Source organism: Lutra lutra, chromosome 16 (assembly GCF_902655055.1).
Source record: "Lutra lutra chromosome 16, mLutLut1.2, whole genome shotgun sequence".
NCBI lineage: Eukaryota > Metazoa > Chordata > Mammalia > Carnivora > Mustelidae > Lutra > Lutra lutra.
Window position 1 is genome coordinate 11237111 of NC_062293.1, and position 18331 is coordinate 11255441.

At 37.9% G+C, this 18331-nt stretch overlaps 1 protein-coding gene across 3 annotated transcripts in view; it reads left to right on the forward strand.

Annotated features, from left to right (window-relative positions):
- Window positions 1-18331, forward strand: part of ABCA8 (ATP binding cassette subfamily A member 8) — a 74356-nt gene that overhangs the window by 43307 nt on the left and 12718 nt on the right. For all 3 annotated transcript variants that reach the window (XM_047706649.1, XM_047706648.1, XM_047706650.1), the window contains 10 exons: window positions 683-881; window positions 2909-3075; window positions 5923-6056; window positions 7015-7152; window positions 9374-9484; window positions 14147-14320; window positions 14516-14629; window positions 16370-16489; window positions 17329-17397; window positions 17872-17963. In XM_047706649.1, coding sequence (XP_047562605.1) covers window positions 683-881; window positions 2909-3075; window positions 5923-6056; window positions 7015-7152; window positions 9374-9484; window positions 14147-14320; window positions 14516-14629; window positions 16370-16489; window positions 17329-17397; window positions 17872-17963 — 1318 coding nt within the window. The remainder of the gene's footprint in view (window positions 1-682; window positions 882-2908; window positions 3076-5922; window positions 6057-7014; window positions 7153-9373; window positions 9485-14146; window positions 14321-14515; window positions 14630-16369; window positions 16490-17328; window positions 17398-17871; window positions 17964-18331) is intronic.

Genomic DNA, 18331 nt, shown 5'->3' on the forward strand with positions numbered 1-18331 from the left:
CAAAGGAAAGCCCCATGTACCTTGATGATATCTTGCCCAAGACTCTATGGACCTGATATGTATCTTTCTTAGCTTTTCTTTACAATCTTCAGCTTTTGTTCCCAAGCATTTGGTGAAGTTCTCATGGGAAAGAATTGGTAAAAGGTGTGAACTCAGTTAGTGACTTGGGTACCAGACCACATTTGACCATAAGAGTTTGTTTAGTGCTCTCTCCTCATTCAAGTCTAAAGTTGTTCTTTCCTTCTTCTACCGTGCCCCTAACATGAAAACACCCATATGTATCATCTCCTCTAGGGATGGCTCTTCCCTTTATGAAAATTTTTATTATTATTTTGCTTTCTTTGTGCTTTCACTTATCTAATGGGTTAAAAATAGCAGGTATTATTCTCTTGGGAAGAGGGGTGACAGTCTCTGGGGCGCCTGGGGGGCATGATGTGATTATGCATATTTGCCATAACCTCTTTAATGTACTGTCTGTATCCATATGATCTAAGATCCCCTTTCTACTCCTTTTGTTCAAGACATGAAACTTCATAGATGTTTCTAGCTCATAGCAGCAGCCAATAGCTCCACATAACACTACAGTTTCACAGAAGATTGTGATACCTCCAAGAAGCTCCAGAAGGTCCATCTGAAGTGGGATTTTGTGAATTGCTTTTTTTTTTTTTTTTGTATTTTGTAGATATGGCCACGTTGGGAGAAGCACAGGCAGAAAGAACTGGAGATACAGAGAGGCTTGTTGAGATGGAACAAGTTCTCAGTTCACTCAATGAGACGACAAAGACCATAGGGGGCCTGGTTCTCTGGAAACAGCAAATCTGCATGATTGCACGTGTTCGCTTCTTGAACTTAAAGCATGAAAGGAAAGCTCTCTTATCTCTGTGAGTGTCAGAGGGCCACAGGTGGTTTTTCTTTTTTTTTTTTTCCAGTCAATACATTAAAAAACAAATCTGAGATGTAAAATCAAGAGAAGATAACGAAAAAATTAAAATAAATATCTGCACCTACAAAACTGGATAAAGAATAATACCCCAGTTTGGTTAATGTTTTGATGGTTATCTATTGGCAGTCTAGCAGGGGAAATTTGTAACATTTTTGGAGTGAATTTTCAGGAAAAAGTTCAAGTAATGTAGTTTTCCTGTGTTATTCCATCTCTTTCAAATTTTCTACTGGGTAGGTGACTGAAACAATGGGATGCGGATTTATGTCCTGCACCCCCCCCAACATATCCATATGCCCATGCCTTATTTTGAGTATTGTACAGTAATGCTCCTGACACTTCCCTGGATGTCCTGACGCTCCCACTGGGTTCCACTTGGTCTTACCTAAATGTCATGACTTCCCACCAGCTCTCCTAAGTGTTGCTAGTTCACTCTCCATACTTCCTTTCTTTTTTTTAGATACTTTATTTATTTATTTGACAGAGAGAGATCACAAGTAGGCAGAGAGGCAGGCAGAGAGAGGGGGGAAGCAGGCTTCTGCTGAGCAGAGAGCCCAATCCAGGGCTCGATCCCAGGACCCTGGGATCATGACCTGAGCTGAAGGCAGAGGCTTTAACCCACTGAGCCACCCAAGCACCCCCCATACTTCCTTTCTTTAAAAAAAAGTATTTTATTTATTTATATATCTGAGTGACAGAGCATGAGCAGGGGGAGTGACAGGCAGAGGGAGAAGCAAGCTCCCCACTGAGCAAGGAGCCCGATGTGGGACTCAATTCTAGGACACTGGGATCATGACCTGAGCTGAAGGCAGATGTCTAACTGACAGAGCCATCCAGGCAGTTCCTCATTCCCCGATACTTCCTGTGTGCACACTGGCCACTATCCCCGCTCCTCCGAACTGCATCCCCTCTCATTGGCTCACTTGTGTCTGTGGCACTTTGGCTACCAATCAGTACCTCGTCTATGAATACTTTGATGAAGCATCAAAAAGATAGGAGACTTGTTAGCACATAATAGAGTCTCCATAAATACTCATAAATAAGTAAGTAATGGGAATTCATTGAGAGCCTATGACAAGGAGATAGCATGATTTAAGAAAAACCTTTATTATTTATCTGGCAACCTTGTATAACAACGTCTGGAGAGATGCTGGGCATTTAGCAAGAATTCAAACAAGCTGTAACATTGTAAAACAAGAAATTACGAACAGAGAAAAGTTTTGAAGCAAGGTATAAGGATGGAACAATAAAAGTTTTCAACTGAGGGGTAACTGGGTGGCTCACTTGGTAAAGCATCTGACTCTTGGTTTTGGCTCAGGTCATGCTCTCAGAGTTGAGAGATCAAGTCCTGTGTTGGGCTCTGTGTTCAGCAAGGAGTCTGCTTGGGGATTCTCTCTCTCTCTCCCTCTACTCCTCCCCACCCCATTCATGCCCTCTCTCTCTCTCTCTCTCTCTCTCTCTTTCTCAAATTAAAAAAAAATTTTTTTCAACTTCCTTGAAATGGTGACTACAAGAGAATAAAGAATAATTGAAAATTTGAGCTTGGTGACTAAAGAAATCCTGCTGTCACTAATAGAAATAGGGACTATCTGAAGAGGAGTAGTTGTGAAGAAAATTGAGTCCAGAGCATTGATGGATTAACTACCAGGAAGGGAGAGCAAAGAACTGGAGTCTCAGGAGAGAAGACAAATCTGAACTGCAGGCACAGTTCAAGGACACCTGCCCCTTGAAAATGTGTGGGATAAGCCATAGCCTGAGAGTAACAAGAGAAGTGAACCAAGGATAAGTCTCCATTTTGTCATCCTTAATCAAGAGGTGGGAAAAGGGCAGAAACTCAAGAAATGAATCAGAGAACTCAATGTTTAATTTTCATAATCTCTTGATCTCATCACAGCATCATCTGCTCAGACAGTTCTGAAAGGTTCAGAAATGACTGTGCATTCACGCTGGCCCTTTTCTTCTGTATAGGCTCTTGATTCTAGGAGTTGGAATTTGCCCTCTTCTTTTGAGGACTATCCACAACAGAATATATGAAATGAGCTACACTTGGGACCTTTCTCCTCATTTATACTTCCTTGCTCCTGGACAACAACCATGCGATCCTCTCACTCAATTACTGATCATCAATAAAACAGGTAATGATGGGGTGTGTACTCCATTCCTAAATGCATTCCCTGTTATGAGCATTACTTAAAAAACATAAAATGTGAGAGAGAAAAATGAGCTTTGGGCTTCTTCAGCATAAAACCACTCATGAGTCTTGAGCATGATGAGTACAAGCCCAAAATGGAGAAGGAACTAGGGAGGGATTTGCTGAGGAGAAATAAATTTTTTGGTGGCTGTGTGCAAAATGAAATGCTTACAATTCAGTGGGTTTGAGTGTATTTCACAGAATTGTGTGACCATCGTTACAACTTATTTTAGGACATTTTCATCCCAAAAAAGAAATTTCATACTCACTAAGTACTTACTCCCATTCACTCTGTCCCCAGCTCAGAGAAACCACAAGTTTTCTTTCTGTTTCCATGGATCTGCTACTCTGGACATTTAATATAAGTAGAATTATGCAATGTAGGATCTTTTATGACTGACCTCTTTCATGTAGTATAATGTTTTCAAGGATCATCTATGTTGTAGCATGTTTCAATATTTAATTTTTTAATTGTGGAATAATATTCTTTCCTGGGAGTGTGCTACATTTTATTTATTATTCATCACTTGATGGGTATATTCCCCCAGTAACTGGCTATTATGAATATTGCTGCTATGAAAGTCCAAGTTTTTGTATGAACATACTTTTTTTTTTTTTTCATCTCTTTGGGGTATAAAATACAGGAATGGAATTGTGGAGTCATATGGTGACTGTATTTAACCTTTTGAGGAACAACTAAACTCTTTTAAAGTGACTACCCCAATTTATTGTCATGCTAGCAGTTTGTGAAGATTCCAGTTTCTACACATTTTCACCCAAATTTGTTACTTCCTTTTTTGGTCTTACCCCTTTTAGTGTGAATCAAGTAGTATCTTGTGGTTAGGTTTGCATTTTGCTAGTAACTAGTGACCTTAGGCATCTTTTCATGTACATCTTTTCATTACTGACCATTGTATATCTATCTTTGGAGAAATGTCTTTTAAAATATGGGTTGTATGTCCTTTTTATTGAATCCTAAGTGTTCTTTATATATTCTAAATACCTGTCCCTTCTTAGATGCAATAGATCCTCACTATTCACAGATTCTGTATTTGCAAACTTATCTAGTAAGGAAAATTTATTTGTGACCCCGAAACCAAGACTTGTGGCTCTTTCATAGTAAATCACAGACATGCTCAGAGAAGTGAAAAATTGGAGTCACATGATGGACAATTTCTAGCTGAGGTAAACAAGGTGATGGTCTGCCTTGTTGTTTCAGGTCTCACACTATACATAAATATCCTTTCTGTAGTCCATTTAGGGCCATGTTTTTCACATTTTCTTGCTTTTTTGGGTGATTTTGCTGTTGAAAATGACCCCAAGAATAGGATCGAGGTGCTTTACAGTGTCCCTAAATAGGGAAGGCTGTGAGGTAACTTACAGAGAAAATATGTGTGTCAAATAAACTTTGTTCAGGCATGAGTTATAGTGCCATTGGCTTTGAGATCAATGTTAATGAATCAACAATATATACACCAAAACATATAAAAATATGGTGATATATTGATTGATCAAAGAAACTGTTGTGACCAGAAGCTCACAGGAACCGAACCTTGTGTTTCTCTTCAGAGCAATAATTGAGAATTCACTAATTCCATGTTTGTGGTGATGTTAGAGAATATATGTACCATGAATAATAAGAATCAATGGCAAATATTTTGCAAATATTTCACCTCACCCTGTAGATTGCCTTTGCATTTTCTCATGTCCGTTGAAACATAATGTTTTCATTTTTATGAGGTCTAACTTGTTTTTTTCCCTTGCTTGTACTTTTGGTGTCATATCTAAGTAAGCTTTACCTAACCCAAGATCACAAAGATTTACTTCTATATTTCCTTCTAAGGTTTTTATACTCTTAGTTCTTATATGTAGATCTCTGATCCATTTTGAGTTAATTTTTTTGTATGGTGTGAGGAAGGGATGCAAATTCAATAGCTATCCAGTTATCTTCCTAGGAGGGTCTGGACACCAACCTTTCTCATTCCTTCCAGTCCCATGTTGCAGAAACTCCATCCCAGGCAGTGAGAGGTCTGGAGTTCTCTTCTTCCATCCATCCCCTACTCATAAGATGGAAGCTCTATCCTAGGCACAATTTCTTGACTAGATCCAGTCAGAGTGGATCTTCTGTCATACTAATCAATGACAGGGAATGAAGGTATAGATTTTTTTTACTCAAGTGCCATTTTCTTAGTGTTCTTACCCAGATTTATTAGATTTTCTTAAATAAATGTGGAGGTTTTTTTCTTTTTTCATTTTCTGTATGCCCTTAAGGCAGTCAGGAGATTTTAACTTATTGGATTTTTAGTGATTTTCACAAGTTATGGTTGCCTTTCTAGGGGAAAGTCCACAAACCTCTCCATGCCTTCATCCAACAAGTTGTCTTCCCAATTCAAGACACATTTTGAAAGTCAGTTAATAAGGTAGCAGTAGTAAAGTGAGATTTAGCAATTTTGGTGGTTAATTACTGGAGATTATCTGTGTCACTAAAACCTTAATTGTTATGGCCACTCAATGCAATATTCTAGGGGAAAACATCTATTCTAAATGCCATATGGTGGTAAAAAAGACTTTCACCTTTCACATCAGCAGTAATCTGAAGCAAATAAATATATTATAAAGTAAATTGCATGACAAGTGAATAGACTTAATTCAAAGTAGCAAGTATGTTCTGATGTGGAAAAATATCCTGACCATATTACAGTAAGGGTCACATAATGACATTAATTATAATTTTACTATACAACCTGATATTGATTTTCTAAGTTTTGTGATATACCTATCTACAACTCAGGGGCAAGCATTGATGATTTTATACATTCTGTGGAGCATCAGAACATAGCTTTGGAAGTGGATGTATCTGGAACCAAAACTGGCCTGGATGACCCATCATATAATGGAGCCATCATTGTATCTGGTAATACAAAGGTATGCTGGTTTCTGTTTCACAATCTTTCCCAAAGGTGTGGAAAAGCTAATATAATACCAGTGTACTCAGTTCTCCCCTTTAGGAAATGAAATGAAAAACAAATACTGCTTTTATTACTTAATGAATGGTAGTCATTAATATGATGAATAATTCATACCTCAGTCATTGTCTACCAATACAAATGGCATGTATTAGCAAAATAAATACTATATAATACCCACTGTTAAGTGCATATTTGAGTCCAAAGAACTCAGATTTCCTCTCAGTGATTTTACTATACATATATTGTGAAACCTCTGTTTTATTCTTTTTTTTTTAAAGATTTTATTTATTTATTTATTTATTTATTTGACAGACAGAGATCACAAGTAGGCAGAGAGGCAGGCGGGGTGGGGGGGGGGGGTTAGGTGGAGCAGGCTCCCTGCTAAGCAGAGAACCCGATGCGGGGCTCGATCCCAGGACACTGGGATCATGACTTGAGCCGAAGGCAGAGGCTTTAACCCACTGAGCCATCCAGGTGCCCCTGTTTTATTCTTTAACAGTAATAATTGATTCTAGCCTTAAGCCAGACATCTGGTGTCTTGAAAATAAGATACAGCCTACGTATATGTTTTGTTTTCCTTACACAGTGTGTGTTTTTTGCTTTGATTATTTGACATCATTTTAAAAACATGATCTTCTTGTTAAAATATTGAATTTTGGGGCACCTGGATGGTTCAGTTTTTAAGCATCTTCCTTCAGCTCAGGCCAGGATTCCAGGGTCCTGGGATTGAGTCCCGCATCAGGCTCCCTGCTCGGCAGGAGTCTGCTTCTCCCTCTCCTTCCCCTGCTTGTGTTCCCTCTCTCACAGTCTGTCAAATAAATAAATAAAATCTTAAAGAAAATAAATTGAATTTTGACCTCTTCAGAAAAAAAAAAGATCTTTGAGAATTTATAACCTTTCTTTTTATATTTTAGAATTACAGTTTTTCATTAGCATGTAATACCAAAAGACTAAATTGCTTCCCAGTTCTTATGGATATCATTAGTAATGCACTACTTGGAATGATTATACCATCAGCACATATCCAAACTGACAGAAGTACCTTTATAATGGTAAGTATATTGACTCTCCTCCATCAGGATCTGGTAGAGATCACTCTTCTAAGTGCTGCGATCTATTATTACTGCATAATAAATTACCACTTGGATTCATGCTAGCTCCTGGTTTTGAAAAATAAATCCACTTTTAGAGCTTCAATTTTTTAAATAATCTCTACACCCAGCGTGGGGCTTGAACTCTCAACCACAAGATCAAGAGTCACATGCCCTACTAACTAACCCAGCCAAGTTCCCCTAGAGCTTCAAATTTTTAAATGCAAAACAGAACTAACAAAATATTTTTCAAAGAGAATGTGACAAAAATGAACTTATGGAGCACTGAAACGAGCACAAAAATAACAAAAGATGGAAGGAAGGAGGGAAGGGGGGAGGGGGACAGAGAGGAAAAGAAATTGAAGTCTTATTAGTACTTTTAGAAATGCTACAAAAGGAAAAAATTTAGGACAAAGTTCAGGCCAAAACTGCAGACTGGTTACATTAGAATTACTCCAATTTCTTGTAATAAATACTCATTATCTGAGCCAACTCTAGGCCTACCAAACCAGCTTTTTCATACCTGGGGGAGGCAGGGGGGGGGGAGGGGGGAGAAGCTCAGGTGATTAGATTATATACAGTCTTGTAAGTTTGGAAACCAGAATACCTATTAGAGTTTGTAACTATTCCTTTTTTATTATTTCCTAAATATATTTCTTCCTCTTAGAGAATTCTTTGAACACAGAGACCATACATTTTTAATAATACAAAGTATTTTGTACCTGAGATAAGGCCTGGAACATGATAAGCACTAAGTAATTTATTTGTTAAATGCATAAATGAATGTCAGAGGTCAGCAAATAATCTATATTCCATACCACTATAGGGTTTTATATATGGGTTTTATCTATGGCTAAGGACCACCTACCCATGTGTATATAAAACGAACCCACCATTATTTTTATACACTCCTGCAAGATCTTGAGTTAGTTTCTTACAACATATGTCAAGTCATGGTGTGTTCAGAAAATAAAAATCCCTTTCATTAAGAATGTGTGAGAAGTTAAATCATTAAAGCAAAAATTCTAATTCTCCATCAAGTATTAATTGCTTTTAGAACCTATGCTATGGTTCATTTTATTAACCTCCTATCAGTTTTCTGGTTTCTGAGGGAGGATACAAACTGATCAATGTGCCTTGAGCTTCCATCTATGAAAACATTCTGTTTTAGCCACAAGAAGTTTGACACCAGCCACTTTAATCAACCTTGTATTTAGGTGCCCAACATCAGAACTTTGAAATCTCCAGCAACTCATTTCCTGTTCTATTTGAATTTACCTATTCACTACTCAAGTATAGCCTTCCGTAGCTTTAGACCTTGTGTCTGTCCTGCTCAAAGTCACGGGCTTACCACTGAGTACTGAACCCACACAGCCTGTAAGGTGTACTGAAAAGGTCCTGTCAATAAGCCCAGATTTCACCTTCCTGTAGTTAGCAAGCATTTCTCTCATGGTCAAGCTGAAGAGGACCAGACTCTGCTTATAACTTTTTTCAGTGATCTGTGTAATCAAACACCACAAAGGTAGATCATGAAAGTAACATGGGAACTGCTTTCAGGAGAGTCTGTGAATCTTCTGTCCTCAAAGATTTTTCCAAACAGGACCAACATATGTGTGTAGCCAAGGTCAAAGGTTTTTCTTTGGAGATTTCACTTCCCCTTCTCGTACTGTGCTTTATCTCTCCTTTTGAACCCTGGACCAGTGTTTATCTGATTTCGTGGTATACCTAGACAGATACTGATCATCACTGTGCCCATAAAACATCTGATAGGATTTTTTGACTCAAGCTATCACATTTGAAATAATTAAATAGGAGTTAAAAATGGAATGTGAATGATCATTATTTATTGTTCACCGTAAGAGATATTATATATCTATAATGTATATAATAACGTAAGAAAATGACAAATCTTACTCCTTTTTTTTATTTTCCAACTGTGCCATATTATCAATTCATTCACGCTCTTTGAGTCATTTTCCTTACCCATGAATTGGGATAGAAAGCTAAGAGTTAAGCTTCAAATTTGGAACCAAAAATGGATAAGGAAAGAGTTTGGGAACCTCCACAGGGACTTAACGCATGAGTGTATATCATTAGTTTAATATTTTCTTAAAACTTATTCCAGAAAACAAATTTTGAATTTGTTATTCAGCTCATTGTATTGTATTCTTTGTATTTTCAGGACAGAGAGAGTAGTAGTGCATACGAGTTCCAACTATATACCATATTCTGGTTGATTTTGATATCCTCATGTTCTCCTTATATTGCCATGAGCAGCATTGATGATTATAAGGTAATAATGAAACCTTCATTACTTTGTACAGATAGAAGCTGAAGGTAATATAATTATAGGATTTTCCTTTGGGGTATTTATGCACGTTTAATAGAGCAGCCAACTCAGCAATAAGTCCTAAGATATAATGTGGGTTTTTTTTAAAGATTTTATTTATCCATTTGAGAGAGAGAGAGAGTGAGAGAGAGCATGAGAGGGGAGAGGGTCAGAGGGAGAAGCAGAGTCCCCATGGAGCTGGGAGCCTGATGCAGGACTCGACCCCGGGACTCCAGGATCATGATCTGAGCCGAAGACAGTCGCTTAACCAACCGAGCCACCCAGGCGTCCAACATTTTTTAATTCTTTATAAACATATGGATAAATAAATAGATTACAGATAGAGAATGATTCTAAAATTTACATGGATAGGCAGAGCCTAGAACAGACAAAATATCTTTGAAAAAGAAAAAAACAATGTTGAGTGAGTTATGCTTCTGACTTCAAGGCTTACTACAAAGTTTTAGGAATGCAGAATGTGTTGTATTTATTTAGGAGAGTAATACGGGCATATGAAATGAAATAGACCACTTAGATATTACCAGTTGATTTTCAGTAAAATCAGGGAATTCAGCAAATTTTTCCAGAACAACCTGATATTTGTATATGAGGAATGAAAAATGTTCTCAACACTCACCTCATGCCATATACAAAATTATTTTGAAATAAATCATAGGTTTTGTGGCAGGCAGTTATTTCCTAGATGGGATCGAATAAGCATATGCTTCAAAGAAAATGAGAACTTGAAACTCATCAAAGTTCAAACCTTTTACTCTTTGTAAAACACCAATAATAAAATTAAAAACTTTGCCGGGAGAAAAATATTCACAATGCTCGTACATTTAACAAAAGCCTTGTATCATGCTTGTGCTGGCAGCACAGAAACTAAAATTGGGAAGATATGCAGAAGTATAACAGGCTCCCTACACAATGTCACCAAAATCTGTGAAGCGTACCATCTCAAAAAAATTATGTCAAGAATATAAAGAACTTTTAATAATGGAAGACAGCCTAAATTTAAAGATAGCCTAATTTTAATAAAATATAGCCTCAGTAATAAAAGGTAGCCTATTTTAAAGATGGGCAAAAATTCGAACAAACACTTCACCAAAGAAGATATACAGAAGGAAAATGCTCCCATAAAAAGATGGCTGATATCATGAGTAAGCAGGAAAATAGCCTCAGTGAAGTCCCTCTACTCATTTAAAGAAAATGAATAACATTAACATGACTGAAAATATCAAGTTTGTGAGGATGTGGAGACACTGGAACTCTTATGCTTTATCAGCAAGAATGTAAAATTCATGATCACTTTGCTAAGCAATTTGGCTCTGTCTTATAAAGTTAAAAATACATGTATTATATGACCCAGAATTTCTCTCCTAAGTATTTACCTGGGAGAAAAGAAAACATCTTTCTGCATACAGACTGGTACATTACCATTCTTGGTAGCTTTATTCGTAATGGCCAACAATCTGAGACAATCCCAATTTCCATCAAGCTGTGAACTGATAAATAAATTCTTGTGTGGCCATATCATCATGTGATCTCATGTGCGATTGCACATCATGGAATACTACTGAACAGTACAAAAGAAGGAACAACTAAAAATGTGTCAGCATAGGTACGGCTCAACCATTAGACTGAGGGAATGAAGACAGAAAAGAGTAAATCCTGAATGATTTCATTTATAGAAAATTCTCAGAAAGGTAAAATAAATTCATAGTGACAGAAAGCAGACCTGTGGTTTCTTGCAACCAAGATAAAGGCATTGACTGCAAAGGAGCATGGGAAATTGGGCGTGACAGGTAATGAAAATGCTCTATACTTTGATTATGAGTGTGGTACGGGGATATATGCATTTGTCAAAACCCATACAACAGTATACTTAACAGGGATATTTTTCAAAATTACATTCAAAAGTTAATGAGGGGCACCTGGGTGGCTCACTGGGTTAAAGCCTCTGCCTTCAGCTCAGGTCGTGATCCCGGGGTCCTGGGATAGAGCCCCACATCAGGCTCTCTCCTCAGTGGGGAGTCTGCTTCCCCCCCTCTCTCTGCCTGTCCCTCTGCCTACTTGTGATCTCTGTCTGTCAAATAAATAAAATCTTAAAAAAAAAAGTTGATGAAAAAAGATAACTGAAATAAAAGAAAATAGTATTTTGAAAATGGGACAACTCTGATAAAAGATAAATTTCAATGTTTAACTGACAATCTGTTTATAATTTTCATTTACAGGTACTCTTTCAATAATCCCAATGAATTTTTAATGTATCTACAAGTATTTGGAGCACCTTGTAAGATGAAGATTCTGATTCAGTAGTTCTGAGTGGAGACAAATTTTGAGCGGCAGTCATAGGGAGCTGAACTTAGGACTAATCAACCCAGGCCAACTCGCATCAGCTTTATTTACAGATCTTAATAGAATATCCTTTAATGGTTCCAGTTTGGTAACTTCTACACAAAATGACCTTGCCTAACCATCTTTATCTGTTTGAAACTTCCTCCCTCTTTAAAGTAATTCTGTTGTCCAAAGGAAGGGAGTGCTATCAGAATAATATCCTCTTCTCTTTCTAGTGTAGAACCTCCAGGAATCTTGGGGAATGCTATTTGCTGGCCTGATGTAACTGTCAGCCATCCCGCTGTTAACATAATCCTAATTTAAAAATGTCTCCCACAGGGAATGCCTGGGTGGCTCAGTTGGTTAAGCCTCTGTCTTCAGCTCAGATTGTGATCCCAAGGTCCTGGGATCAAGTCCTACATCAGGCTCCTTGCTCGGTGGGGAACCTGCTTCTTCCTCTGCCTGCCCCTCCCCTTGCTTATTACCCTCTCTTCCTCTCTGGCAAATAAATAAGTAAGATCTTTAAGGAAAAAAAAAAAAAGTCTCCCATAGGAAACACACACCACTTTCTTTCTCTGGCCTGTGTGATGCCTCAATTCCATCATGGTTCCAACACCCTGCCACTGTCTGTCTCCCTCTAGTGGAACATCTCATTCTTGCCCATTGTCTCTAAATTCTGGAACTCCTCAGACACCAGCCCTTAGCTCTCTCATCATGCTAGATGTCATTTTCTCCTCAGTAAGCTCATTGAACCTGAGGACTTGAAACTCCCTTTACCTAACCCATCACTCACAGATTTGACTGCACCCCAGATCTCTAATTTCTAACATTCCCTCCAGGGTGATCTGAACTCCCTTCTCGGGGTCCCCACTGGGAGCAGCAATCACACACTCAAACTTCATGTCTCCAAAGCTGAATTTATGGTATTCTTGAATGTGGACCCCCTTCCATATTTCCTGCCTCCATAGATGGCAGACCCAGGCACGCAGGTGCTCTGTCAGTAACGTAAAATCACAATTCATCCCCCTCATGGCTTTACCCACAGATCAGTCCAGCACTAGAACCTTGTTAGACGTTGTGCGAACTGAACAAACCTGTGATGGGAGGTTTGGATAAGTATCCTTAGGTCCGATTACATCTAAGACAGGAGCCTCATTTAGCTAATCAGAGACCGCCAGCAAATGAATTTAACTATTTATAAGTAGTTAAGTAGTATTTTTAAGTAGTTGATAAGTAGTTTTAAAAAATGTAACTTGGGATGTTTTTCAGAGAATGACAAGGAATACAAAATGCATAATATTTATGAATGTAATACTATTTTATATATATATTTATTATATACAAACAGTGAGCACAAGTCTCTCCCCAAAGATGATATAGTTTTATAAGTATAAAATACTATACTTTATATTCTACATAAATATATAATATAGTAAGTATTCTTATATAATATAAAATTGCTTTATTCTTTTAATTATAAGTAAATGATGCATTGGGGTTGTTTTGGCATAACACACATTCAAATATTTATTAACCATCCAAATATTTATGCATATGTATATCAATATTATTACATGAATAAATATCACGTACTTTGTATTCCTTGTCATTCTCTGAATAAACATACCAAATCCCATATTTTAAAATTACTTATCAAGTGATATGGGGTATGGCACAAATTAAACAATTATAATAAACAATTAAACAATTTTGAATATACTTTTTCTTTCAAAAATAGTTAAGTTCGGGGCACCTGGGTGGCTCAGTCAGTTAAGGGTCTGCCTTTGGTTCAGGTCATGATCACGGGGTCCTGGGATTGAACCCCACGTTGGGCTCCCTGATCAGTGGAGTCTGCTTCTCCCTCTGTCCCTCCACCACTCATGTGCTTTTTCTTTCTCTCGGTCTCTCAGATAAACAAATAAAATCTTTAAAAAAATAGTTAATTTACTGATGGTCTCTGATTAGCCAAATGAGGCTCCTATCTGAGATGTAATTTGATTTACGTTCCTGTACATCATTCATCTCTCTATTGTTTACTGTCATTACACTTGGACCTTCCTTCACATTATCTCTACCAGGTGTGGGATGAACATCCATGCTGTTAACCAAAGCAGCAAACTGATCATTTATGTTTGGGACTCTCCGTATCCCTTGGTCCAGCTGCTTATAGCATGATGCAGAATTACTACAAATGAAAATTTTGTTTGAATATTTCCTTCCATAAACCACATTTTCTGAAGCCTGAAGTTGAAATACCACTTTGTGTCTTCTCCGTTTTTTAATCAGAGCAAAGTTCAGTCCCAGCTGTGGATTTCGGGGCTCTTCCCTTCTGCGTACTGGTGTGGGCAGGCGTTGGTGGACGTTCCAATGTACTCCTTGATCTTCCTTCTTATGTATTTGATGGACTACGGCTTAAACTTCGACGGCACTCTGTTCACACTTATAAGTGAGATTATACAAGTAAGTGACCATCTTCATAGAACAAATATCATTGTATGCTTTAATGAAAGCATTTGAAGGGGCAAACTGTTTGCCTTGATGTTTACATTGTTGCAAATCAAATCACTGTAGAACCTGGTGCTCTGACGATCTTTTGGACCCTAACATTTTCTTAGATTGCATTTGTATTTAACGAAACATTCCTGTTGATTTCAGATCCTGTGTTCATTTGGCTATGCTGCCTCCCTTATCTTCTTGACATATGTGATTTCATTCATTTTTCGCAAGGGGAAAAGAAATAGTGGCATTTGGTCTTTTTGCTTCTTTATGGTAAGTGTATTTCTTGTGAACATTCATTTTATGTATTTAAATAAACAATTCTGAGCCATTCCTTTAAAATGGGCCCTCAGTAGAATGAAAAATTAGTATTATAGTCTAAAATATTTTGTTTTCCTTATATGGGATCCTTTTCAAAATCTGCATCTTTTTCCTCTTCCTAATTTCTACCCTTGTCTCTTTTAAAAGTCACTGAATTGTTTCTACAACCAGAAAGTATTTGCTAGAAGGAAACCTGGAAACCATTTGTATCTTCTTTTTACTAAAAATAAATAAGCCCCAAGACCTCCACAAAGCCATGAGGATTACAAATATTGTTGCTAGCATAGTTAAAACTAGAAACTACTTCTCCATACTCTACTAGAATTAATTTCATAAAAGCAACACTTATTTTATCTAAACTGGGAAGGAAAAATATGTGTCATCTCCTAGTATCTATTCTAATTTCCTGTCATTCCAGCAGCCAAAAAGTAAATTACCATTTCAACAAATATTAGTTGGCTTCCAACAATGTGTCACAAACTAAGACCAATAACACAGAAAAAATAGTTTCAACCCTGAGAGGGAACTCAGAAGGTAAACAGAAGTAAACAGCCACTTACTAAAGCAAAATGGGAAGGAAAAGATTATCTCTTTTTCAGAGATTGTTTCTATGACAACCAGAGTTGGGAAAGATTAATTTAGGAAAATGAGAGCACAGATATGCTTGAGGAGTTGAAACCTGAAGAGTGAGATTTTAGTAGCTAGAGAAGACTGATGATTCTGTACGTGAACAGAAACTCAGGGGAGAAAGTCCAGGTTTGTCCTGGGAACTGGTAATCATCTGGCATGGGTAAGGAGAGGAAAACATACAGTGTGGGCATGGTCCTAGTTATGGTAAAAATATTGGTTGGAACCACATTGGCCTTTAATGATGCGCTCAAGAGGGGCGCCTGGGTGGCTCAGTGGGTTGAGCCTCTGCCTTCGGCTCAGGTCATGATCTCAGGATCATGAGATCGAGCCCCGCATCAGACTCCACATGCAGTGGGGAGTGTGCTTGAGATTCTGTCTCTCTCTCTATGCTTTCCCACCACACCCTGCTCGCACGCTGTCTCTCTCTCTCAAATAAATAAATAAATCTTAAAAAGAAAAAAAGAAATATACTTTTAGGAAGAATATGCTGAATGCCTTAAAAACAGTAATTTGTAACACAAAGAAGTACAAAGACTTTTAGGAAGCTTTTATCATTGCAGTGTTTTAGAAGAAAAAGTCTGAGAGCTCCCGTTATCCCTGTAACTATCTCTTATCCCTGAATTTTGAATTTGAGAACTTCTACTGAAGCCACTCCAGGCTGTTGCATGCTTCTGTTTCCCCACTGGTGTCCCTTACAGAAGTCTCCTCTCTCTGTCGCCATTACATCATTCCCAGGAAATGTCCATTTGTGTTCCCTTGGATTAGTGCTTATCTACTAATTTTACCTCCAAAACCAATATAATGCCAACTTTCTTCCTTTCTGTAATGAAAGTAAGCTATCTGTTAGATCTTAGATCTATCCCATCACGTCTATTCATGACGCTCCCGGTTAAAGGAATCGAGCTAAGTCACTGAGAGAACATGTCGATGGAGATACACTGATTTCCCTTGCGTTTCTGAGGTGGGAGTTGAAATTAGGAATATCCTCAAGATGAACCATCTCAATTTGGAGAATAGGTGGAAACGCAGAATGGTTAACACGCATGTCCGTATCTTCCTTAGATCTGCAGCATCTCTGTGTTTATATTGTTGCTTGACAGCTATGAACATGTCACCCTGTACTGCATCACCTTTCTGGTACCACAAGCCACGTTAATTGGCTGTATGTTGTTATATTATCAGGTAGGTAATGCCACTGTCTGCACCAGTGTCCCAGAAACGCTTAACCAGTTGTGGAAGCTATGCTCGGCATTGGGGCTCTTCCCCATGCTGAATATACATGACATTTAAAGATGTCTACCTCATGGATGCCAGTTGAATTCCTCCCAGATAGGCGGTGTGTTCCAGTTAGAAAACCTGGTCCTGGTCCATGTGTGGGGAGACAGGGAGAAGGGTGGTGGGCAATAGAGCAGCCTTTCAATACTCCTGGGCATGCTCAGTTTTAGGAGGAGGCAAATGAAATATCACTAATCTTTGGGATCTCAAGATTCTAGAGAGGCTTTCAATAGGAATAAAATCCCTCTCCCCTTTTTTTCTAACTGATTGATAGAGAACTATAAACTTCCACAAACATAGATAGAGATGTAGAAGTATAGACTTCTACAAAAGGAACAAAGATACAGTACGTGAGTGACCATGGGGAAAGGGAGGGGAAAAAAAGAAAGGGGTCTTCTAAAGGATCAATGGGCATAGGAAGCTGTATGAAGTTCTGGGGAACAAGGAGAAGCCCCGTTTCTCTCTCTGATTATTTGGAGAGGCTAACAGAGATGCCCAAGATTGTCTTACCAGGTAAGGCGTAATTGCTAAATCCTGTCGCTTCAAATAAAAGCACAGTGCCTCATCGACCTTGGGAGGAAGGAATACCACTTGCTACACATTTTGGAATGGGCATCTACCAATACCTGTGGTGAAATCAGGCAACGTGTTAGCAGAGCTGTCCAGTGGGTCAGTTCACATTCATATAGATAAAACTCATGAAACCAAAAAACTTCCTAATTTCACCATTCTTTTTCCTTTTGCAGGTGGCCATATTTTATTTCTCGACTGAAGAAGAATTAGAAAGTATAGAGGCATTTCTGATAGTCTTAATTGTAAGAACACTCTTGTCTTTAACAATATTTGTGTTTTTACTCTACTGAATCTTTTTAATTCCTGTACACACGGTGAAACATTTTTTTTTATTAAGATAGACCTATGGATATTAAGATAGGCCTATGGATAGACCATGGAGATAAAGTATTTGTAAAATATGGAACAAATTTTTCTCAAAGATTGACTGACCGGGTAATATGCTTCTCAATTTTTGAAAACACTGTACCCGTTTTGGAGGAAGTGACATAAAGTAATGGCATTCTATAATTAAATTTGTTTCCATTGTCCTGTAAACAAGATTGAAAATGAATTTGATAGTTTCACAATCTGACAAATAGATCATTGGAAATCCATAATGGTTTTTTCAACTGTGTCTTTGGAGAAGTCTGACTTCTCCTATTTTACTTCCGATGTGAAACATTTTTCTCTGAGTGTTCCTGACCATGGGTCTCTCTCTCTCTCTTTCTTCCCAGCCTTTCCTTCATTTTATCATCTTCCTTTTTATTCTTCGATGTCTGGAATGGAAGTTTGGAAAGAAATCAATGAAGAAGGATCCCTTCTTTCGGTTGGGAGAAATCAAATTTACTTCTTTTATTTCAATCATTAATACTTAAAATATTTTTCATGCATGAATTAACCAATCAGCAAAGAACTGCCAAGTCCTGGGATAGACCGAGGTAGCCCCCATGCACCAATACCAAAAACAGAGGTCTAAATACCTAAATCAAAGAAGATTTTAAGTACAGGGGGAAACAGACCCGAGACATTGAGTATTAAGGGCTTGGACACTATGTGCAGTAGAAGGGTGGGAAAAGCTACATGCCACTACTTCAATTAAATAGCAACCCATTTAAACAGATTGGCAGTTGAAGGAATGTTGTCAATCCAGGAAGGAAGAACGAGTGAGCAAAGGACCAAAGACAGCAATAATTG